General features: G+C 37.4%; 1 protein-coding gene and 1 pseudogene across 2 annotated transcripts; one reads left to right on the top strand and one right to left on the bottom strand.

Annotated features, from left to right (window-relative positions):
• The window catches only part of LOC127446102 (sodium- and chloride-dependent GABA transporter 2-like), a 498,776-nt pseudogene that overhangs the window by 186,902 nt on the left and 286,242 nt on the right, over positions 1-25,632 (top strand).
• On the bottom strand, positions 14,913-25,519 carry eefsec (eukaryotic elongation factor, selenocysteine-tRNA-specific). Of its 2 annotated transcripts, none has more exons than XM_051706750.1 (7): positions 24,943-25,519; positions 22,479-22,686; positions 22,150-22,246; positions 21,832-21,996; positions 17,627-18,247; positions 17,379-17,535; positions 14,913-15,797 (listed from the first exon to the last, which is right to left on the bottom strand). In XM_051706750.1, the coding sequence occupies exons 1-7, from the start codon at positions 25,250-25,252 to the stop codon at positions 15,616-15,618; spliced, it is 1,740 nt and encodes a 579-aa protein (XP_051562710.1). In that variant the 5' UTR covers positions 25,253-25,519; the 3' UTR covers positions 14,913-15,615. The 2 variants fall into 2 exon arrangements, with proteins under 2 accessions (XP_051562710.1, XP_051562711.1); XM_051706751.1 differs by having other exon boundaries at positions 22,479-22,678; positions 24,943-25,112.

Genomic DNA, 25,632 nt, shown 5'->3' with positions numbered 1-25,632 from the left:
GCATTTTGCTTAATAAATGATTTAAACACTATGTTTATATTCCATGACTCCTTGCCTTATTTGCAAAAAGTTACTTAATGCTGGAGAGGAGTTGCTACAAACATTAAACAAAAGGACACGTGTGGCCTTACAGAGTCTTACACAAACATACACAGCTAAAGAGCTTATCGGCATCCTGACTGGACTGAAGCAGTGAATGAAGAGCAGGACTCTAGAGAGACAAGTGAAAATGGAGAGATAAGATAAAGATAAAAGAGCGGAGAGAGTCTTCATGCTTTGTGTTTGGGACGACTAGAGGCCAGGATAAAACTGGTCTTTTGTCATTGCAGTTCCTGCTCTCTCATTACATCTTGTGTTTACAGTGGATCCCATCACCAAAGTTTCAAAGTGAGTATACCACAGTAGACCAACAAAGGTTTGTTGTTTGAAACCACTCCACAATATTTCAATTTGTGAATCATTGTATTGTGACCATCTACATTTTATTTTAAATCACATGGCTGTGATGGCTTAGTACAGTTACAGCACAATAAGAAACAATCCAGATTTGTTTTTTTGTTTTTTACAGCTAAAGATACATTAATTATATAATATATATTATAATTCATTAAATAACCTATAATGAATATAATAAACAAACAAAGACATTACAACACACACAAAACAGGTCTGGTAAATTATAATATTCTCTCATATATGTTTCTAATGTAAGACAACTTGTAAGGCAAGTTGTATAATATTTTCAAGTCAAGTCATTTTAATTTGTAGCGCTTTTCACAACATATAATTTCAAAGCAGCTTTACAGAAAATTATGCTTTAAAAGAAAAATAACCTGTAATATCTGTAATGTCTTAGAGTCATAAATGTGCGGTTTGATAAAAAAACATGATTGTAAATTGTGCCTTAAAATAAATAAGTAAATAATAATTGAATTTAGACCCCCAGTGAGCAGGCGACTGTGGCAAGGAACACAAAATTCAATAAGATGTTTGTTAATGTAGAAAAATAACCTTGTGGGAAACCAGGCTAACAGAAAATATAGATACAGTCTTTTCTAGCACTCTTGATAGTGTCGCCCCATTAGATTAAAGAAAATTAAAGAGAAAAGCCCCGCACCATGGTACAATGATAACACACGTTCTCAAGAGACCAACCTGGAAAATGTAGCGCAAGTGGAAGAGTACAAAATAAAAGCTGCCAGGTCCGTATATTTAGAAAATAACCACAATAATCCTAGGTGTTTATTCAGTACTGTGGATAAATTGATAAGGTAAAAGCTTTGACTGAACCAGATATTCCATTGCAGCACAGTAGTAATGACTTTATGAATTACTTTACTGATAAAATTGAAATCATCAGAAACAAAACAGTTTCAAATGGAATTATGCAACCATCTGCCATAGCACCTCAGAAGAGAGTGTCTCATATTATTCCCTACAAGCAACTTCAGTCCTTTGCTGTCATAGGTCAGGAAGAGCTAACATAAATTATCAAAACATCAAAAGCAACAACATGTATGTTAGGCCCAATGCCGACAAAGCTCTTAAAAGAGGTGTTTCCTGTAAATTCAGAAACTCTTATTAGTGTTATTATCTCCTCATTATCCTTAGGGCATGTCCCAAGAAACTTTAAGCAGGCAGTTATCAAACCTCTTATCAAGAAACCACAGCTTGATCCTGGAGAGTTGACTAATTATAGACCATTCTCAAATCTCCCATTTATGTCGAAAATACTAGAAAAGGTAGTGTCCTCCAAACTGTTCATTTTTACAGAGAAATTGTATAAATTAAGAATTTAAGTCAGGATTTAGGCCCCATCATAGTACAGAGACTGTACTTATCAGAGTTACAAATGACTTGCTCTTATTATCTGATCGCAGCTGCATTTTTCTTCTACTGTGATATTTTCTAGGCATATTTTCAGTTAATATCTCAGGGATATGAGGTCATCCTTCACTCAAATTGGCCAGCTATCATTCTTTTGTGTGTGTCTCAGTATTTCATCACTTAATCAAAGCATCATGCCTCTTATGTCCCTGTATATCTTTATCCTAAATCTCCATGCTTTTCTATACCCTTAACTATACCCTTTCAGGCTAAAGGACCCATGGGTCCTTGCTTCAGGAGTCCATGAAACTAATTCTTTCTCAGTTAAAAAGAAGAGGACTTAACTTTAAACATCTGCAAAAACACATTCAATAACATGACAAAAAAAAAAAAAAAAAAAAAACAACAACAACAAAGAAAAACAAGATAAACCTAAATAAGTAAAATAGCCAGGATATACTCCAGTCACTTTAAGATCCCTTAAAACACATCCAAAAATGCAAAATAATAATATCGAATAAGCATATTAATTTCACACTTCTTACTTGATATAGGAAATGATTGTAAAAATGTATTTTTTGTTTATTTTAGTTAACATGGTATTTGTTAAATCTGACCTAACAGTTGTAGCTATTTGCAAACATTCAGTCTGAAAACTGGGACACAACAGAACTCTCCCATCCAGCACAGGCTAAACAGCATTCAACCCTTTCCATTCACTCTTTTCTTCTGCTCTCCTTATCTTCCTGTTTAGCAGGTAAATTAATTCACCCTCTGTCTCTGAACAATTACTTATTTAAAATGACAAACGGCAACTGTGGGCACTCAGTTCCCCATTCCAGGGACAGTTTGTGTCGTGTGGGGAGGAAAAAAGGTGTGTGTGTGAGAGTGTGTTTGTGTGCGTGTTTTATTGACATCCTCCAGGGACAGGGTAACAGATCTGCTTAATTCTCTCTCCCATCCTCTCTTCTCCACTCTTTTTGTCCCTGTCCTGGTGGTTTTGTCCTGAGAGAAACCTTAGAGGTAGGAAAGTAGGCCGGAGGCACGAGGGTATTGGATCTAAAGACGACACTCAATAAGATATTTACAAGACCTACAGTGGACATTTTATATACATATATATATATATATATATATATATATATATATATATACACTATATGGCCAAAAGTTTGTGGACACCACATGTGCTTGATAAACATTTGATTTCAAAACCTTAGGCATCAATTTCCCCCTTTGCTGTACACTCAACAGCTTCCACTCTTTTGGGAAGGCTTTCCACTATACTGTATGTAGTAACATGGCAGCAGGGGTTTGCTCTCATTCAGACACAAGGCTATCAGTGATGTCATGAACTGATGTTGGTCGATGGGGCCTGACTTACAGTTGCTGTTCCAGTTCACCCCAAAAGTGATCAGTGGGGTTCAGGTCTGGGCTTTGTGCAGGCCAGTCAATTTCTTCCACGCCAGACACAGTAAACCATTTCTTTATGGACCTCACTTTGTTCACAGGAACATTGTAATGCTAGAACAGAAAAGGGCTATCCCCAAACAGTTCCCACAAATTTGGAAGCACACAAAGCCCAAGACATTAGATAAAGAAACATTAAGATTTTTCTTTACTGGATTTAATGGAGTAACCAAATTCGTAAATTAGAAGGGGGTGTCCACAAACATATGGCCATATAGTGTGTGTATATATATATATATATATATATATATATATATATATATATATATATATATATATATATATATGTGTTTAAAAAAATGAATATGAATTTCAAAATTTCTTAGTATTTGGCATATCCCTGTTTTGCTCTAATGACAGCATGAATGAGCTGGCATGAATTCTACAAATTTGTTAAATTCTTAAGGGAATTATGTGACTGTGGCGACATTTTGTATTACATGCAGGTGTTAAATTGGGCCAGTACGGTTCGGAACGGCGTTCCGGCACCTTCGATTCCAAAAAGAAAAAAAATGCTTGTTTGTCAATCAAGTCATATTTATTTGTATAGAGCTTTCCACAATACACATCATTTCAAAGCAGCTTTACAGGAAATCATGCATTAACAAAAAATGTAACTGTAATATCTATAAAGTCTAAGAGTGATCATTATGTAGTTTGATTAAATATGATTGTAAATTGTGTACAGAAATTAAATAATTAAATAATAATTGTTTAAAACCCCTGTGAGCAAGCTGAAGGCAACTGTGGCAAGGAACACAAAACTCCATAAGATGTTGGTTAATGGATAAAAATAACCTTAAGAGAAACCAGGCTCACTGTGGGGGCCAGTTCCCCTCTGGCTAAACAACATGAATATAATGCCAATATTAGTTATTTATGTGCAGTGCAAGTCATGGTTTTAAATTTGTAAATTAAGGTCCATTGTTTAAAAAATGACTAAATGATTAATGACTAATGTCTTTGAAGTCCATCCTGTATTAACTGCAGAAGTTAACATAGATGCATTGTCCTTTATTAGTTGGCTGATGAAGGCTTTTGTTGGCAATTAAATTATAGTCTATGTATTCCATTTCAAGAGTGTAGTCCATCAATAGACAAATGGGATGCATGCAGAGATTTATGAGGTGCATCGCAGTTCAACCTGCAGGTCATTTCGGTGAGGATTGGTGGGGTCCATTCTAAGTCCACGGTTCAGGCAGTGGCATATGAAGTATCCGATGTCTTACAGTTAGAGTTGGCATCAGTTCATCCTCTGAAGTCAAAAGACTGAAGTGATGTCTGGCTGGTACCAGCTGTAGTTTGTTGTCATCTTTCAGCAACACTTAGCAGTGGAGTCTGACACCAAGCAGGAACAGAGCTGGATCTGGCTGAGACATGGTAACAAAAAAATTAATATTAGCGTAAATGCCATTCGATTTTATGCAGAGTTATACTGTAGCTTATGATGGATGTTTCTGGTTCCGGCAGACCGAACTAAAGCAGCCTAATTGTGAGTTGAAGGATAAATTAGGTGTATGCCTGGCTAAATAGATGAGTCTTTAGTCTAGACTTAAACTGAGTGAGTGTGTCTGCATCCTGAACAGCATTAAGGAGACTATTCCATAGTTTAGGAGCCAAATATAAAAAAGGATCTACCTCCTTTTGTGGATTTTGATATTCTTGGAATTATTAACAAACCAGAATTTTGTGATTGTAATGATCATGACGTAATTAGCATATCAGAAGGTCACTAAAATACTGTGGAGCTAGACCATTCAAAGCTTTGCATGTAGTTAACAGAATTTTAAAATTAATACGAAATTTAACTGGTAGCCAATGTAACGATGATAGAATGGGGCTAATATGATCATATTTCTTGGTTCTAGTCAGCACTCTAGCAGCTGCATTTTGAACCAATTAAAGTTTATTTATTGAACTTGCTGGACATCCTCCCAGTAATGCATTACAATAATCTAGTCTTAAGGTCACTGCTAATTTGGAGAATTGTGAATTTTCATTGGGTTTAGAAGAAATATAAAGTTGGGTATCATCGGCATAACAGTGGAAACTTATTCCATGATCTCCCAGGGGAAGCATGTATAAGGAGAAAAGCAGAGGTCCTAAAACTGATCCCTGTGGCACTCCATACTTAACTTTCCATCCCATTTACTGTATTTATTGTACGGTTTTTGTACAGTTGTGGATGCTGGTAGAGGCAGAATACAAGAGCGGCACCAGACCACGCACTCCTGCATAGACGTGCGTTCCGCTTCTGTACCGCACCATGGTCTGATCTCTGATTAATAGAAATCACGTAATATGTAAACAACTGCTCACCCGTTTCTTAGATCCACTGATATGCAGTAGCGATTTGCTTAGTTTTGTTAAAAATCTGAATACACGAAGGGGTTTTGGATCAGGAATCAATCACATCCAAAGCGACATCAGATCAAAATATCACAGGCCTACAACTTGAGAACAAAAGATCACTTGACCAACACACTGTAAAAGGTTTCACTGTTATTTGTATATTGATGTGTACTCCATTTTTGTTGATTCAGCATTTATTTTTATTTTGTGGTTTTTTTATTTTGGAAATTTTTTTCTAGCAAATATACAGTGGGATTCACTATAGTGAAAATGCTTCTTCACGAGGCAGTGAAGAATTTTAAACTCATAATTTAATGCAAATGTTTTCATTACCAATTATATTATCAGAATAACAATTTGAGTAAAATGTAGTCGTGCAGAAGGTGTTTGTTTCCCCCATTAAGAACAATGTGCATTTACTTTTAAATTGTAACATTAGATATAAAATTAGCCGGTTTTATAAGATGACTCCCAACGGGCAAGAAGGTAACTTGTCCCAGCTGTCATCTGATTTTTATAAAATGTATAAATATCATTCTTAATTTTTTTTGTTTGTCATCTACTAAATCAAATTTTCCATGTAATTATGTATTTTCACAATTAAGTTGAATAATGACGTACATAAATAATGGTAGACAAATCATTAAAACAGAATCCTAGTCAAATCGATTCACCTGAAAGAAAAAACTTATATGAATTACATACCAAACAGGCCTATTAATAAATCCATATTTAGACACCCATGTATTTTATTAAAACTTTATTACACTGTAAAGAATAAAAGTTGAGTAAACTTTAAAAAGTAAGGCAACCAGCTGCAAAGCATTTTTGAGTTTACTCAACTTCAGGCAAATTAGTTTTACCAATTTAACAATTCAAATTGGATCTTAAGTTCCATGAACTTAATACAAAACGTTCAGCGAACTCAAAAATATAAATGATCATTAAGTTCAATAAACTTGACTTTTTAAATATAGCTGTCCATAATTTACAATATTCTTGAAAATAATATAATACAAAATATTTTTAAGCAGATCTATATTTTGACATAAGATCATGTATGAGCCCCACCAAGAAATCAAACAGTTGGTTTAACTTCAGTGGTGGTGTAGGTCACAAGTACTTTTTTTGACCTTAGTTCAATCAACATTTAAAATTGAGCTTATCTGACAAAATTGAAGTTTGATTTTTTTTTTTTTTTTTTTTTACAGTGTATTAATTTTATTCTATTTATTTATTCCCACCTTTGAAATCCCAATTTAACCCCTGATTACATGTATGGCAGCAGTTCTCAATAGAAATTTCCACTGTGTGGCACTAAATGTGAGTTACATTTCTCCCAAACAGATCAGGTTTTTAAGTTAAGGTTAATGCTCTGTCGATATGATCTACCTAACCAATAGTGTCACATACTACATTATTTTGTGGTGCTTCTATGCAAGGGCATAGATTTGGCTTGAATATCAGGGTGGTTACAGTGTGAAGAATTTACATGTTTCCATTGATCACTGTATAAATATTATGGGGGGGGGGGTTGTACTTGCTTGTTTTGATTATGGGGGGGGTTTACCTATACAAAGATTTATAGAGCTGTGAATGGGAAGAAAAAATTATGAAAATGAGACGTAAAAAGATCAGGCAGAGATTAGGCCAGATACAGATTTAAGATAAGCTGGCTGCTAACAAATATTTCTAAATGTGCAGTGAGAGACTGAAACGGAGAAGAAAGAAAGAGAGAGAGAGAGAGAGAGAGAGAGAGAGAGAGAGAGAGAGAAAGAAATTCCAGTCTTTTGGAGAAACAAAAGCATACACTTTTAAGACTATACACAAACCCAGGCGGTTCCTACAGTGAGCTGCTATTGTGTTTTTTATTGTTGAAACTGAAAAAGCCCATGAGGCTTATGTGTAGAATGGGACTTACATTTCTACAGTAACCCCAGAGCTGTATTGAGTGACAGCTAGGTCATTAGAACATCAACTGTAATTAGTATAAAATACACATAATCACACATTCTACCCTCAATATATACTAGTCCACAATTCACAGAAGCTGTTGTATTGTACTAAACCATAATTTGATTCAGGTTTGTGTAGGTGCAGGGCCAGATGGAGCATGTGTAGCACCATAAAATGTACATTATTTTGATTCAGATTTTTAGAGTGCATTAAAATGTAAAACTGTGGAAGGTGAAACAGGGTGTGGGGGGTGGGGGTGGTGTTGATACTTCTGGTTTCTGTTGAATAATTGTGGCTATCAAACTAATTCAAGCCGTTAAACATAACACATGCACTTTTTGGATATGTAAATGGAATTATCATGCATATATTACTTACAGGTGCATCTCAATAAATTAGAATGTCGTGGAAAAGTTCATTTATTTCAGTAATTCAACTCAAATTGTGAAACTCATGTATTAAATAAAATAAATTCAATGCACACAGACTGAAGTAGTTTAAGTCTTTGGTTCTTTTAATTGTGATGATTTTGGCTCACATTTAACAAAAACCCACCAATTCACTATCTCAAAAAATTAGAATATGGTGACATGCCAATCAGCTAATCAACTCAAAACACCTGCAAAGGTTTCCTGAGCCTTCAAAATGGTCTCTCAGTTTGGTTCACTAGGCTACACAATCATGGGGAAGACTGCTGATCTGACAGTTGTCCAGAAGACAATCATTGACACCCTTCACAAGGAGGGTAAGCCACAAACATTCATTGCCAAATAAGCTGGCTGTTCACAGAGTGCTGTATCCAAGCATGTTAACAGAAAGTTGAGTGGAAGGAAAAAGTGTGGAAGAAAAAGATGCACAACCAACCAAGAGAACTGCAGCCTTATGAGGATTGTCAAGCAAAATCGATTCAAGAATTTGGGTGAACTTCACAAGGAATGGACTGAGGCTGGGGTCAAGGCATCAAGAGCCACCACACACAGACATGTCAAGGAATTTGGCTACAGTTGTCGTATTCCTCTTGTTAAGCCACTCCTGAACCACAGACAACGTCAGAGGCGTCTTACCTGGGCTAAGGAGAAGAAGAACTGGACTGTTGCCCAGTGGTCCAAAGTCCTCTTTTCAGATGAGAGCAAGTTTTGTATTTCATTTGGAAACCAAGGTCCTAGAGTCTGGAGGAAGGGTGGAGAAGCTCATAGCCCAAGTTGCTTGAAGTCCAGTGTTAAGTTTCCACAGTCTGTGATGATTTGGGGTGCAATGTCATCTGCTGGTGTTGGTCCATTGTGTCTTTTGAAAACCAAAGTCACTGCACCCGTTTACCAAGAAATTTTGGAGCACTTCATGCTTCCTTCTGCTGACCAGCTTTTTAAAGATGCTTATTTCATTTTCCAGCAGGATTTGGCACTTGCCCACACTGCCAAAAGCACCAAAAGTTGGTTAAATGACCATGGTGTTGGTGTGCTTGACTGGCCAGCAAACTCACCAGACCTGAACCCCATAGACAATCTATGGGGTATTGTCAAGAGGAAAATGAGAAACAAGAGACCAAAAAATGCAGATGAGCTGAAGGCCACTGTCAAAGAAACCTGGGCTTCCATACCACCTCAGCAGTGCCACAAACTGATCACCTCCATGCCACGCCGAATTGAGGCAGTAATTAAAGCAAAAGGAGCCCCTACCAAGTATTGAGTACATATACAGTAAATGAACATACTTTCCAGAAGGCCAACAATTCACTAAAAATGTTTTTTTTCTTATGATGTATTCTAATCTTTGGAGATAGTGAATTGGTGGGTTTTTGTTAAATGTGAGCCAAAATCATCACAATTAAAAGAACTAAAGACTTAAACTACTTCAGTCTGTGTGCATTGAATTTATTTAATACACGAGTTTCACAATTTGAGTTGAATTACTGAAATAAATGAACTTTTCCACGACATTCTAATTTATTGAGATGCACCTGTATATTATTCCGGGTTCAATACAAGTTAAGCTCAATCAATAGCATTTGTGGCATTATGTTGATTACCACACAAAATTATTTAGACACCCCTACTTTTCTTTAAAAAGGCAAAAATCAAGGTGACAGTGAGGCACTTACAATAGAAGTGAATGGGGTCAATTTTTGGAGAGTTAAAGGCAAAAATGTGAAGCTTATAATTTTATAAAAGCACACATTGATTCTTCTGTTAAAATTTGTGTATTAGTTGAGCTGTAATGTTGTTTAAATCATCATTCAGTCTTTTCAGGGTTTTAGGATTTGTTGACATTACATCGTCATGGCAACGAAGTTGGAAAATTGGCTATAACACAGAAGAGGTTAGTAAGTGATTTGAACACACTAAAAATCTTGTTAACAGGCATATTGCTTTTGTCTTTTGGCTATACTTTTGAAAGAGCGTGTATTTTAACGTTTAGGAATTGGCCCCATTCACTTCCATTGTAAGTGCTTAATGCCACCAGTAAGTGTAAAGGCTAAAGATTGTAACCCTTACCCTCATAAGTTTTCATGCAATTGTTTAAGAATTGGTAAACAAAAAGAAAAGAAATAACAGAGGTCATTCTGTTTTGAACAGTTCAGGTCACACACTGTCTGATCCATTGGACCAATTAGCCCGGGCGGTAAAAGCTTGCCACATAATTTACCGAAGGGACTTACAAAATTAGCAGGTTTTCCATCTTATCTTTGAATCATAAACAGCCAGCTTAGATTACTGCTATTAAATTAGAAATAGTCTCTAAACAAACAGTTACCTGAATTTGAGTGTGGGATGTGTAAAAGGAGGTAAAACAGAGAGTGTTTGTGCACTGTAAGAAGTCATAACCTGCAATTGTTAACTTAAGGACATTTTTCTACCTGATCTAACCTTTTAAATTAGTTTTGTTTGTGCAGCCTTATGTATTCAGGTTGATTTAGGGATTGTAAATAAGTCTTGACTTGAATCAAACCAGTTAATTTAGACGTTACCACATGAAGCACATTTTTTAGGTCAACTTTTCTTTTCAGTGTATGCATGGAGACTTCTTGTGTTTTAAAGGAATATTCCAGGTTCAGTACAAGTTAAGCTCAATCGACAGCATTTGTGGCATAATATTGATTACCACAAACAATTATTTTGACTTGTACCTCCTTTTCTAAAAAAAAAAAAGCAAAAATCTTGTTTACAGTGCACAAAAAATATATTTGCAGTGCTATCACAGTAAAACTTTAGAGAGATCAACACACACTCTTTTAAAAGGATAGTTCACACACAGATTGCACATGTTGTTCCAAACCCATATGAATTTCTTGTAAGGCAAAATGTTAGGCTTAGTCATCATTCACTTTCATTGTATGAAAAAAAGATGCAGTGAGAGTAAATGGTGACTGAAGCTAACATTCCTCTTCACTCTCTTTTATTTTCACCAGAAGAAAGCCATATGGGTTTGGAACAACTTGAGGATGAATAAATGATGACAAAAATTTCAATTTAGGGTGAACTATCCCTTTAAATGTCTCTTTAGACTTTTCATCAAATGATCAAATTCCCTTTTACACATAACGAACATTCACACCTGAGTAACAAAGCTACATTCTTCAGAGGAGTGTGACATTATGCTGTTTCAAAGATGTCTGACCTGGAAGAAAGCTGAAGAACAAAGACAAAGACAGCAAGAGAAAAGAAGGTGTGGGCTAAAGGTTGCATGGACCTAAAAATCCAAACAAAGCAAACATAAAGAACAGTTAAAGAGAGAACAAAGTGACAACGGAGAAAGAGTGCATTCGAAGAAAGGATGAACAAAGCAACTCTTGAATAAATGTGTTACATGACTGTGGGTTTTTGTGGCGGTGAACCTGTTACTTTTTACTCTGTGAAGACAACAGACTTTGCTTGCAAGGAAACATGATATGCGTGTCTGAGTGAGTAGCTTGCAATATCTGAGCCTCGAATCACTTCCATTGCAGACTTTAATAAGACCTAAATAAAATATAATGTTGGTGTAACACAAATCCTGTAAAAGTGAACACCAGAAGTCCATAATATTACCAGTAAGTAACTTAATCTTCATTAAAAATACAATTCCTTATATATTTCATGATGCCGTTCATGTGCTTGTGCAATTTTCTATAGGTTTGTAAAATGGTCTGAACTTTAGAATGTTAAGAGATTTCAGTAAACCAGAGTGCAGAGACTTAGTTAAGATCTTGCTAAACGCTTTAAAGCAAATTATATGATTAGTCTCAAGCAGTCGCCCATTGATTTATAGATGGATTGTTGTTTTTGCTCAATTTTGCACAAGTGATTAATTTATTAAAATCTTAGAAACTGTGCAGTAAGTGCAAAGGTTTGGATTTGGTGCATGTTGTAATTACATCTCCAGGGGGAAAAACACACACTGAAGACAAATCCATACATAAATGCACAGACCACAGGGATAAAGAAAGACATAATGGCCCACATTACACACAAAACCATCAGCCACACACAAAATCTTGCCACTTCCTTTTGGAGAGGGTTATGTCACTGATAAATTTACATAAAAAACAAATGTAAGACAGTTGCTTGATAAACCAACACTTCAGTATTGTGTGATTCTGCCAAAAACAAAAATACCATAACAGTCTTTTCTTTGCCAGTTAAACAAATATTTTATTTTGATTCAATGATAATAGATCCAATATTAATTAGTTCACAAAGTGGAGCAATAAATGATGAATTGCGCAGTTAAAGGCTGGACAATATTTAGACTATATTAATTCTGAGTCTTATGGGGCTTTTCCACTGCACGGTACAGCTCAGCTCAACTCAACTCTGCTCGCTTTTTGGGGGTTTTCCACTGTGGATAGTACCTAGTACCTGATACTTTTTTTAGTACCACCTCGGTCGAGGTTCCAAGCGAGCCGAGCCGATACTAAATGTGACGTCAAAACCCTGCAGATCTCTGATTGGTCAGAGAGAATCGTCACTACCAGCGTCACTGGATTTGCGACACGGGACATCAACCCGCTAGTTTTAAAATTAGCAACAGTGACAGCAATATCATTTGTTCACGCGACTTTCGAATTGTAAAAAAAAATGGCTGTGCGCAAAACCACGCCATGGTCAATAAACAAGGTGCAAACGTTCCTCTCATTAGCGACGAACAAAACGAAAAAGTATTTCATGAAGTGTCTCAGCTGTTGGCCGCACACAGCTATTACTGGACCTACCAACAGTGTAGGGAAAAGTAAAAAAAAAAAAAAAAACGTAAAAGTGACAACAGAACCATCAAGGACCACAACAGCCGGAGTGGTTCAAACAGAAGAAAGTGGAAGTGGTTCGACCAAATGGACGCCATCAATGGCAATAGACCGGCGAGTAATGGGAGGGAGAGTGCCCTCGCGTTTAAGATGATGTCACGGCAGTAGAGGCAGCGCAACTATGACAATCAGCCTATAATCCCACCCACGTTGAGGCAGCACCTAACTGCAGTGGTAAAGCAAGCTCAGAAAAGTAAAGCGAGCAGAGTCGAGTTGAGTCGAACCGTAACGTGCAGTGGACAATTGCCATTAATTCTGTGCTCATCTTTTTTAATTATTCTGGGGAGATCACACTTTATACATGTGAGCACCTATTAGAATTGCAGACTGCAAACATTTTGTTTTCTGAAGGTAATGTGAGTGGTGCTTGCCCATGTAAAACTTGCCAGAACTATGCAACAGTGTGTTGTGGGTGGTTGCCAAGGTGTTGCTATGTGGCTGAAAAGGTGTTCTGTGTGGTTTTTAGCATTTTGCTATGCAGGTGCTAGATAGTTGCTTAAATGTCACGAGTCAAAAAAAGCACATCCAAGTTTGATATTCTGGTACTATACTCTTAAGAAAAGCACCATATTATGGTTCTTTGGCTTGTAACAATAGCGGAACCTTTTTAGTGCTATATAGAAACATGTTGGAGTAGCTAGCTTGCTGGCTGTTTGTCTTACTGTAATGTATAACCATCAAACTTAAAACTTTTAAAACTAGTTTAAACTTTAAGACTTGGCTTTGTCAAGCGTTGTTGTCTACGAGTCATTTAGCACCAGGTTCTCCACAAACGTGTGGTGCGTGATGGGAGACGAGAGCCACTCATCCGCTAGTGCCCCGGCTCAATGTCGAACGGCTCTCCTCGCCGGGCCCTCATGGGCCGGCTATCCCGGGCCAATCGGAGTCCCGTGGCGCTGCGGTATCATTAAGTTTAGGGGGGATTCTGACTTAGAGGAGTTCAGTCATAATCCCACAGCCGGTAACTTTGCACCAGTGGCTAAGTTTGTCAAAGTTTGTCTTGACAAACGTTATCTACAGTATCTAGTTCTAAATATTAACTATGAATGACACAAAAAAATCTTTAGGAAATTGTCTTTTTGAGGGTAGATATTGCTTGAACCCTTCTTTCAATGTAAGTCTATGGGATGTTTTTCACTTGTTTTATCATCCACCATGTGAATATGGTTCGAGTCTGATCATTCAGTACAGTGATAGTAACTTAATACACTGCATGATTTGAGGTATCATTCCTGTCTGTAGCACAACACAGTGTGGGGCGAGCTTGGGATCTGTTTAAAGCCCTAACCCTAAATATGAGCAATAGAAATAGAGATGCTCACCTTGGCAAGTACAACTAATGGCTTCTCCTGACTCTGGGGGTACTACTGCCCTCTACATGTTTGACACTGTTTTTGCAGCATCTACATACAGTCTATAAAACTAAAGAGTGGGGAGTGAAAGTCAGAGAAAGTACTTTTTGAGGCAGCAAACTTGAGATCAAAGAAAATAATAAAAAATTGCACACACACAATATCAACTGCCTGTGCTGATGAAGTCGATAATGTTAATGTCAGTGGTAACTCAAATATTGAGCATGACTTTATCCCACAATTTGGGCTCATCTCGAGATCAGTGCAAGTCCAGGAGTCAGGAAGGAGACAATTTGCAGCTCCTACCTCATGGGAAGTCTTATGTTTTTATTCCTATTTTTTTTTTTCTCTTTATTTTTGGTGCCAGTTATATAGTTAGATATCAACATATCTTTCTGTTAAAGTAAATGTGAGTACTATAAATCATCATGTGACAGCACATTTGATAGTCAAAGTAAAAAAGTGTGTAAGAGAGTTAACATGCAGTTACCAAGGTTTCCATTCCTTCAAAAACTGTTATTGGCAATTGTATCAATTACAATAAAGGCATTGTTCTTACCTACCTGGTGTCGGACACAAACAGGGAAGTTTCACTCTACAGATGGCATTTAGTATTTTAGTAACACCTGTTTTTGAATGCTGGCATTTTGAAACGAATTTGCCTAAGCAGTCCCTCTCAAGTTGTCAAACTGAAACAGGAATAGACATACAAATCTGTAAAGGTAAACAATAAGAGTCATTGCAGTGCTAAAAAGGTCATTCGGTTTTCTTTTTTCCTGTCTCTCCCTCTCTCTCTCTCTCTTATTACTTGCATGTATGTTTTGGAAACATACATGCAAAATTAAAAACACACATTTGAGTAATGGAAAAAAATTTACATTTATAAATGGGGTTACTGAGGGTAAGGTGTGTAGAAACGTATTTTGCACAAGATTTACCAAGAAAAATATTTGACTAAACATACAATATGTCCTGCCCTAAAGCCATGTCTAAAGAACCCTCTCACTATGCTAACACAAAGACACACACTCTTCACACACACTTGCATACCAAATAAAATTACCTGGTTTAACTAATGGATTTTTTTTATTAGCAAGCATATACCAGCATCTGTCAGAATGGGAAAGCTGTCGTGAACATTACATCCTTTATCTTTTTAACTAATTTGAATCGTTTTATTTTTCTATATGTAACTAGGTTGCGAGAAATAATGGTAACATAATAGAAACTCAGAAAACATGTACAAAAGTTTCAAGCTCCATATCTCAGTCATTAGTTTACACAGCATCTGATCTCACTGATCAGAACATTTTTATTTCTGTTAAACTTCCCCTTTAAGCTCTACTTAAGTGGTTTCTTCAAGAGTGATCAATGTGAGGATCAGGACTGCACCATCTTTTTATGGGGGTCATAAATATAGCGTTTGAAGTTCAGGTGAATGGTGACTGGCTGAGAGTCTGGTTTGGTTTCCTCTGATTTGGATGATTCATTTTTGTTTCCACCTTTGCCCTTCTTCTTAGAGGAAGTGGATAGAAGCTGTTTGGTTTCTTCTTTCAGCCCCTCTAAAAGAAGAGAAAGACAGAGTTGAAGTGTTGGGCATTCATGAACAAGGGGCATACAAAGCTACTAGATAGAATACATATTTCATGTTCTGGCCTGAAATATTTAAAGCAGGAATTAAATAAATGGTTATAAATCTGTGTTCCATCACAGGCCTCCAGTTACTTTCTGATAGACAGTAAAAATTATTTCCCATAAAAGAATATTCCGGGTTCAATACAAGTTTAGCTCAATCGACAGCATTTGTGGCATAATATTGATTACCACAAACATTTCTTTTGACTTGCCCCTACTTTTCTTTAAAAAAAAGCAAAAATATGGTTTACAGTGAGGCACTTACAATGGAAGTGAATGGGGCCAATTTGTAAATGTTAAAATACTCACTGTAAACAATAACAATAAACAATATGCATGTTAACATTATTTTAGTGTTATAAAATCGCTTACTAACCATTTCTGTGTAAAGTTATAACCAATTTTACAACTTCGTTGCCATGATGATGTAATGTCAAGTTGTCAACAAACCCTAAAAGATTAAAAACAACTATACAGCTTAAATACAGTATAATAATGATGAGTTTTAACAGAACAATTAATGTAAGTGCTTTTATAAAATTTTAAGCTGCACAATTCTGTCTTTAGACCCTCCAAAAATTGGCCCCATTCACTTCCATTGTAAATGCCTCACTGTAACCTCAATTTTGTTTTTTAAAGAAAAGGAAGGGCGAGACAAATTCATTTTTGTGGTGATCAACATCATGCCATAAATGCTGTCGACTGAGCTTAACTTGTATCAAACATAGAATATTCCTTTAATAACAGAGCAATACAGAGAAATTAAGCAGTGTTCAGAAACCTGTCTGAAAATAGGTTAGGTTAGGAAATAGGTTATTTGAAATTTATGCAAAAATAACACAAACTAAATTTAACCTTTCAAATAAGAAAGTGACAGAGTTAGTGCTACTCACTAATTCAGTACAATAACTGTACACATATGGAAAAAGGATTTCTAGAATTATAAGAATTTCCATTTTCCAATTTGTATTCTGACTGATTAAACCATGGATGGATTTATTAAAAGGGTGTTACACCAAGACATTTTCAAAGTTTTCGAAGTACTGTGCTAGAAAAAAATGTAATTTGTAACAAAAAGTAACAAAATTAAGAAGAAAAAAAAAACAATTCTGGTATGAGTATGTAGTTCCTTCAGAGGGGATGTGTGTGCTATAAAGTATGTGTGTGTGTGTGTGTGTGTGTGTGTGTGTGTGTGTGGCTGAGGTCTACCTACACAAGAGCACCTTGATGGTCAGGAAAAGGATGCAAGTTTTTTCTTTTTTAGTGTAGTGTGTATGTTTGTGTAAGAAAAATACTTTTTTACATATGTTGTCTTTCGCTGATTGAGTGTGTGGTTGTATAAAATAGTTACCTGGCAAGAAACTGGAGGAAAGAGGAGGAAATAAAGAGTCAAAGAGAAAGGAAGGGAGAGGCAAACCCTACTTATAACTTATTTATGTTTATGTGGCTGGTGATGTCTACGGCCTGGTACATGTAAGTGTAAGTTAGATTTCCTTTGTCTTTTTTACCTGGTATTCTGATTTTAATCTTGCCACTCTGGCCAAAACTCCCTTCAATGTATCCTGTCTCTCCAGTCGACAGTGTGACTTTTAAGCCCACAAACAGCTGAAGGTTGGTCTCCTTCTTAAACAGGTTTCGACCAATCACAGTGTAGTCATCTGTCACCTGACCAAAGATAAGGAGAAATATATAGCTAAGAATAAAAATATAAAAACTGTAATTAACTACTTGAGGGAAAATATATGTGGCTAGTTACCCGCTCCACAGCTCCTTCTTTCTGCTTGTCTTTGCTGATTTTGAGCCGAGGCAGTGTGGTTTCGGTGTAGTTTTTGTCCTCGAACCCTTCCAATAGCTTTCCGTGAAAGGCAAGCCTGCATGTGTTACCATGGATATCTGAGTCCAGCCGTGACCCAATCACTAAGCAAAGTGATGGACATGTGACCGGCCGTTCAAACTCAAGTAACGCCCATTGTTGTGGTTCCCTTCTCTCACCCTCTGTCAAATACTCATCTAGATGGTGAAACTCCCAATCAAATGAGAAAGAGTTTGAGCTTTGCTCCTGAGAGTTGAGGCTACCATCTCCTGATTTGTTGTTGGGAAGCACTCGATTGAAGAATGAAATATGCCCCATAACAGTTTCGTGTCCAACGGTAATGTGGTACTTTCCACGGCTGCTAAGTGCTCCACGATAGTATTCAATCTTTTGAATAGATATAATAGCAGCATAAAGAGTTTGCAATGAACCTGGTGTGCATACTACACCTCGTTCCAGTAGCTTTGGGTCAAACTGTGTCACACATACACCAACCCGATCCCCTTGCATGGCACTAGGAACTGGCTTACGAAACATCTGCACAGATTTCACCTTACGGGTTACCTGAGGAATCAAATATAAGAATTAAGGAACCAATTATGTCAATCAAAAATAGTGCTGAACACTTATGTTTGAGCTTTAAATGAGAGTAGGTTAATAGTTTTATTCTAACCTCTGAAAAGACTGTGTTTCAAAGAAAAACACCACACCTAATCAAATACTTAGACAAGCATCTGACTTGACCCCAAGGCTCAGACAATCACTTATGCCTTTTAGAATTCAAATATACTTTGATACTCCTTTATAATGTATCCTTACTGGCCAAAACCCAGTTTGAAATCGTTCAGACAATTAAGTTACATATATTTTTAAATGCCTTTTTGCAGTATGCATCTGTATATACACTCACTGAGCACTTTATTAGAAACACCAGTACACATACTTATGCGATTATCTAATCAGCCAATAGTGTGGCAGTAGTGCAATACATAAAATCAAGCAAGTACGGGTCAGGAGCTTCAGTTAATGATCTCATCAACCATCAGAAAGGGGAAAAAATTTGATCTCATTGATTTCGACTGTGGCATGATTGTTGGTACCAGACAGGCTGGATTGAGTGTTTCTGTAACTGCTGATTTCTTGGGATTTTCATGCACAACAGTCTTTAGAGTTTACTCAGAATGGTGCCAAAAACAAAAAACATCCAGTGAGTGGCAGTTCTGCAGATGGCAATGCCTTGTTGATTAGAGAAGTCAACGGAGAATGTCCAGACTGGTTCAAACTGACAGAAAGGCTACAGTAACTCAGATAACCACTCTGTACTATTGTAGTGAGCAGAATACCATCACAGAATGAACAAAACATCGAACTTTGAGGTGGATTGGCTACAACCGCAGAAGAACACGTCGGGTTCCACTTCTGTCATCAAGAACAGAAAGCTGAGGCTGCAGTGGCCACAGGCTCACCAAAACTGGACAGTTGATGACTGGAAAAATGTAGCCTGGTCTGATGAATCTCGATTTCTGCAGAGGCACACAGATGGTAGGGTCATAATTTGGTGCCAACAGCATGAATCCATGAACCCAACCTGCCTTGTGTCAACTGTCCAGGCTGGTGGCAGTGGTGGTGTAATGGTGTGGGGAATGTTTTCTCGGCACACTTTGGGCCCGTTAATACCAAGCAATCATCACTTTAATGCCACAGACTATTTTAGTATTGTTGCTGACCATGTGCATCCCTTCATGGCCATAATTTACCCATCTTCTAATGGCTAATTTCAGCATGATAATGCACTGTATCACAATGCAAAAGTCATCTCAAACTGTTTTCATGAACATGACAATGAGTTCACCAGGGCTCGACAGTAAGGACTGCCTGATGGCCCGGGGCCAGTGTGAGAAAGATTCGGGCCAGTTGCTGTATTTATAACATTAGTGCAAGCAAACAACAAGCAAGAGAGCACAAAAATTACACGGAGCGAACAAAATCTTCTAACCGAGGAGCGAGTGCGAGCATATTTATCTCGCAAAGATGCGCAAATGCATAATATACTGGACGTGCCAAGGCACAGTCGCATGCACGCACAAGAACATGCAGACACAGAGCGCACTTTCCTAGCACTGTCCTCGCTCTTTTCCAAGTGACTTAGCAGCAGCTATTACCAATGTGTAGAAAGTAGCAGGAAAAAAACCCACTTAATGAATTTCGTAGTGGGATTTAACGTCTTGTGCAACACTTTAAGTATCCCTGCACATTCTGTTTTCACAGTGCGCGAAATCCCCACAATTTTCGTTTTTACATGTTGGTGAAAATTTGTAATCCACACATTGGAACACAAAAAAATCAACAGTTTCTTTCTATAGGACTGAAAATCCATGACTCTCCATGCATATGCCTCATCATCATTTCTCTCCGTGCAGCGTAGACTGTTTAATGTGCATGTGCTCTCATAAAGGGTCAGAGTGCTAGTTTTATTCCCACTGTGAAAAAAAAAGAAGCAAATTTTCTCTCATTAATTCGCCTTTAGAGATGAAGCGCCGAATGAAACGTAATAAACTTTGTTAAACCCCAGTTGTACACGTGTCTGGAAATCACGAGCTGCTCAATATCCAAAATGTAAGTATAGATTTAATTAGGTAATGTTTCAAAAGGTAAACATTAATTCGACATGATAATGCCGTTTGATATGAAAAGAAGCAAAATCACTATGGCTATTATGCTATTATTATCAGAGCTGTTCAGCTGCAGGGTGAAGATGAATATATAAAAACAGTCTACTTAATTTCATCCACATAAAACACCTGTTACATGTCTAATTTCTGGACCATAAAGCTATTTTTGTTTTTTGTATATCAGTCAGTGTTGGTCTTGTTTGTGTTGTCTGATTTCATGTTATATACACATTGTTAATTCACAGATTAGGCCTAATATCTCCCTAATGTATATTACACATCACAACCGATTTAGTAGCAAGTCTGTTCTCTCAGCCAATAATCAGATCTTTACCTCAGTGAATAATCTTTGATCCTTCTTGTGAAAACACTACACATGGCCAAAAGCTGCATGACAGCATGACTAAACGGGTGACCGAAAACCCATCATCTCCTCCACAGAACTCTTTGCTTAAAAGCACATGTATAAATGGCAGGACGGCTGAGGTTAATATGATGTATTTATGAATTTATATCTGTAAAGTGCATATATGGGATTACATAAGGTATAAATCATATCTTGCAAATTATAAATGTGATTCAATTTTGGGGGACATTGTATTTTTTTCTCCCCTTTTTCTCCCCAATCTGGAATGCCCAATTCCCAATGCGCTCTAAATCCTTGTGGTGGCTCAGTTGCCTCCGCGTCTGAGACCGTCAATCCACGCATCTTATCACGTGGCTTGTTGAGCGCGTTACTGCGGAGACGTAGTGCGTGTGGAGGCTCACGCTATTCTTCACGGCATCCACGCACAACTTACCACACACCCCACTGAGAGCGAGAACCACACATTATAGTGACCATGAGGAGGTTACCCCATGTGACTCTCCCCAACCTGGCCAATTTGGTTGCTTCGGAGACCTGGCTGGAGTCACTCAGCACACCCTGGATTCGAACTCACAACTCCAGGGGTGGTAGTCAGCCTCTTTACTCGCTGAGCTACCCAGGCCCCTGGGGGACATTGTATTAGAAACATAAGATATGTAAAAAATATTTATCTTCGGACATATTTTTTAAAGCCATGATTGTAAAAACAGCTATTTGTCATTTTTGTGTTGGGGCCAGTGAAAATTTTGGAAGGGCCTGTAAAAATCTGAAGCACTGGCCCAACTGGGCCAGTAGAAAAAAATTCTTAGCGTTGAACCCTGGTTCACTGTGGATGTGGTAGAACAGGAGATTCGCAGCATGACTGTGCAGCTGACAAATCTGCAGAAATTGCATGATGCAATCATGTCAACATGGACCAGAATCACAAAGGAATGTTTCCAACATCTTGTGGAATCCATGGCACAAGAATTGAGGCTGTTTTGAGAGCAAAGGGAGGCCCTACCCAGTATTAGTATAGTGTTCCTAATAAAGTGCTCAGTGAGTATATATATGTTTCATTTTTAAGAGCAAGTCTCTTTATGATGTGTAGATGTATGTTAGTAGTATACCTTTAGAGCAGGTATCTCCACAGTATCATTCACACACAGCGACCCTTGTAGGATGGTGCCAGTAATGACAGTTCCTTGGCCACGGATGGAGAAACAGTGATCTACAGCCATCAGAAGAGAACCTGATGGATCTCTACGAGGAAGGAAAGCCTGGGCCTTCAGTAACTAAACACAAAATATAGACAAAGACACCCTCAAAAATATTGTCCACGTTTATCAACACGTCTGCCACCAAGCAGTCATTTCATAAGTTATCTTTCAGAGGAAAAACACAATTTTGAACCACTGCTTTTGAGAATACTACACCCACTAACTCACTTCTATGAGTTCAGTGATTCCTTGTGCCTTCTCTGTATCAGGGGCCTCAGGACCACCAGGCTTTGCTGCCACAGCTATTACAGTGCAGCCTTTAAATCTGCCAAACAATAAAATAAAAGTCTGAACATTTTCAAGATGGCAACTCTCTGAAATCATCCCAAAATCAAGAAAATGTAGACCAGATCAGCAATTAATCCACTTTAGACCAGTATGGAAATTAATGCTGGTCTTTTCAGGAGGGTGAGCACGAAAGTCTATAAAAACAAACAATTAATGAAAACCATTGACAACGATGAAGAATGTGTCTTGAGATGTGTGCTTGAAAGTACCTAGTGTTCTCAAGGGTTTTGTGCATCCTCTTGGTCATCTTGTCAATGGCCGCCTGTCTCTTGTCACTAGGCAACAGGTCTGTTTTGTTGAGGATAACGACCATGCGGGAACAGGTGAGCTGGCCTATCAAAAGGCACTCTGCTGTTTGTGTTTGCATACCTTTCACAATGTCAACCACCAACATCATCAGGTCAATGATCTGAGCACCTGAATGCAAACATACAAAGACACACACACAAGCACACACCGATAAGAGTAAATAAATAGTAAGTAAAACACACAATAAAATTTGTGAATTGAGGAGAGAAAACAAGAATGGCGTAAAGACAGTGTTAGAGTAAATAAACCAAAAAATAAAAAGTATGAGACAGGGCTATTGTTTTTCCTTTCCCTCTTTTTTTCTCCCACTATCTGGCACTTATTTTTTCCTGACAGATCCCCTCTAGGGGGGAAAGAGGAAGTCAAGCTGGAACCCTGAACAGCACCCGTAAAAAAACCACATGTGCCATAAATGCACACACACCAGTGCCATCGATGCAATTACATTAGATGGTCCCATATCTTGTTCCCCCTCCTTCACTCCCACTACACTTGAGGTTCTCTGAATTGTCTGAGTTTGTTCAGTCCAATAGGTTCACAAAATCCTTAAAGATTATGTTTCTCCCTCTACCTTGATTTCCCCATCCTTTCCTGATTAAAATTTGATGTCATTGTGTATGCAAATCTGGCTAAAACTTTCCATTTCAGTACCGAGTATTTATTTTGACATTAAATTGGAGTATACAAACAGTTGTGCTTGTGTATGTCACTGTCCATGTTTTATAAATTCTAACTACGGTACATTGAGTGACAGTACCTGATGATCACATGTTGACAAAATGATGTTATTCTTTGTTCTAAATGTAAAAAGTGGTGTTCTTCTAAATGCGTTTTTTTATTGTTCAATGCATATATCTTTATTTACTCTCTTCTATCTCTTGTTGTGATGCTTGTCATGAAAAGCAGATTAGCAGGTCTTGCCTTCTGGTGTCAGAGATTGATTTAACCCTCAGAGACCCAATCATTGATATGATTATATTTTTTGGGTGATTTTAGGAAGCCAATATTTTTTTTATGCATATTTTTTGGGAGGTGAATTTTGTGTGACTTTAACAAGCTGTGACATTTAATATTGATCCTTCCCCCCAAAAAAAAAACAGTTCAGCTACTGTTATGTCTATTTTTAAGTCATTTTTATTATATGAAAATATGTATCATTTAATTGCTTAAAAAAACGTTGCAATTCAGCTACAGTGGATCTCAGATGCTTAATATGATCTTTTCAAATACTGTACAATTGCAGGAAAACACATGCACCCCCATCTGATCATAAGCGGTACTGCAGGACAGAGTCCAAAATGCCCTGACAGCAGTGTCCGAATATTTATTTTACATTAAGGGGGCACTGTTTTCCCCCTGGATTTCATTTTCAGGGGCATTTTTACCTTTATGAGTGCATATTTTTTTATTACAATTTTAAACAAAATGTGTCTCATCCATTAATGTCCAATACGTTAATTTAATAAATTCATGAATACAAACTCTAAAGTTTGAGAATTGATTACCTCTACTTAGTTAGCCCCAAAAACGAAAATTCTCTCATCATTTACTCAACATCATGCCATCCCAGATGTGTATGACTTTCTTTCTTCTGCAGAACACACAAAAAAAAAAAGATTTTTAGAAGAATATCTCAGCTCTGTTTGTCCATTCAATGCAATATTTAAGTCATTTTTTTTATTATAAATTCTCCTCCCAGCACAGTAGGTGGCGATATGCACGAAGAATGCGAATTGCCAAAAACAAAAAAACAATGTGAAAGTGAATGTGGAGATTTATAGTAAAAAAAAAGGACTTAAATATTGATCTGTTTCTCACCCACACTTATCATATCGCTTCTGAACATATGGATTTAACTTTTATGCTGCCTTTATGTGATTTTGGAGCTTCAAAAATTTGGTACTGAAAATACTGAATATTCTATAGCTGAAATATTCTTCTAAAATTATTGTTTGTGTTCAACAAAAGAAAGAAAGTCACATCTGGGATGACATAAGGGTGAGTAAATGATGAGAAAATTTTCATTTTTGGGTGACCTATTTTAAAAATAAGATTTTGGGGGCATTTTGGTCATTTTTGGTGGCATTTTTATTTATTAAAAGCTGTAAATAATATGTGAGGCTTTGCTTATGCAAACTCCGTGACATATATATTGATTCACCGTAATAAAAATGAATTAAACGGACTTTTCTGCACTACAGCCTATTTTATATATACCAATTAAAGGACAAATTCTGACTGATATGCCCAGATATCCATATTTTCAAACAGCCCCTTCTGCTTACACCCTGTCACGCTTAGTGCTTGACCCGTAAACAACTTTAATCTGAACATGATTCATATTAAACCATGTTATCCACTCACCTCCGATGATAGTGCGTATGAGGGAGGCATGACCCGGGCAGTCGACCAGTGTGAACTGCAGACTGTCGTATTCTCGGTCTCCGCAGGCCTCCCTCAGGTGCTCTGGTAAGGGCACAGTAAACGCACTGAACCCGAGATCCAGCGTGATGCCTCGCTCTTTGGACTGAGGGTTCTTGTCGAATGCTGCGGTGGAGGCGGTGCTGCTCAGCGCCCGGGCAAGCGACGTTTTGCCGCTGTCCACATGTCCGAGGACACCGACGTTAAAGTTGAGAGTTCTCTGGAGACTGGAGCAGTTACCGGGATCTGCCATGCCTGGTCCACCAAGTCTGTTCCAGAATGAGTGAGCAGACTTTGGGATGTTGACAGTAAGCAACGCTGTTTTCAGTCCCACCGGCTCAATATTAAACTTTCAATAAAGCAAATGACTGTAACTGGTTGGAATTTAGCTATAATCACTTTCTTTGTGACGTGAGAAATTAAATTACATGATAAACACCTTAAATTATTCTTTCTGAATTCAGCAAACTTTGCTGAAATTTGACAGAGGTTTTTTTTTTTTTTTTTTTCCTGCGCTGGCGAAAATTAAATCCTGACGCACAAACAACTCGGTCATAAGTTCCACATCATCGCTGACTTTTTAGAAAATAAATATGGCTCATGGCTCTAAGAGTTTATACACTGTAAAAATGT

This window comes from Myxocyprinus asiaticus, chromosome 9 (genome assembly GCF_019703515.2).
Source record: "Myxocyprinus asiaticus isolate MX2 ecotype Aquarium Trade chromosome 9, UBuf_Myxa_2, whole genome shotgun sequence".
Lineage (NCBI taxonomy): Eukaryota > Metazoa > Chordata > Actinopteri > Cypriniformes > Catostomidae > Myxocyprinus > Myxocyprinus asiaticus.
This window is presented reverse-complemented; position numbering and strand designations above follow the sequence as displayed.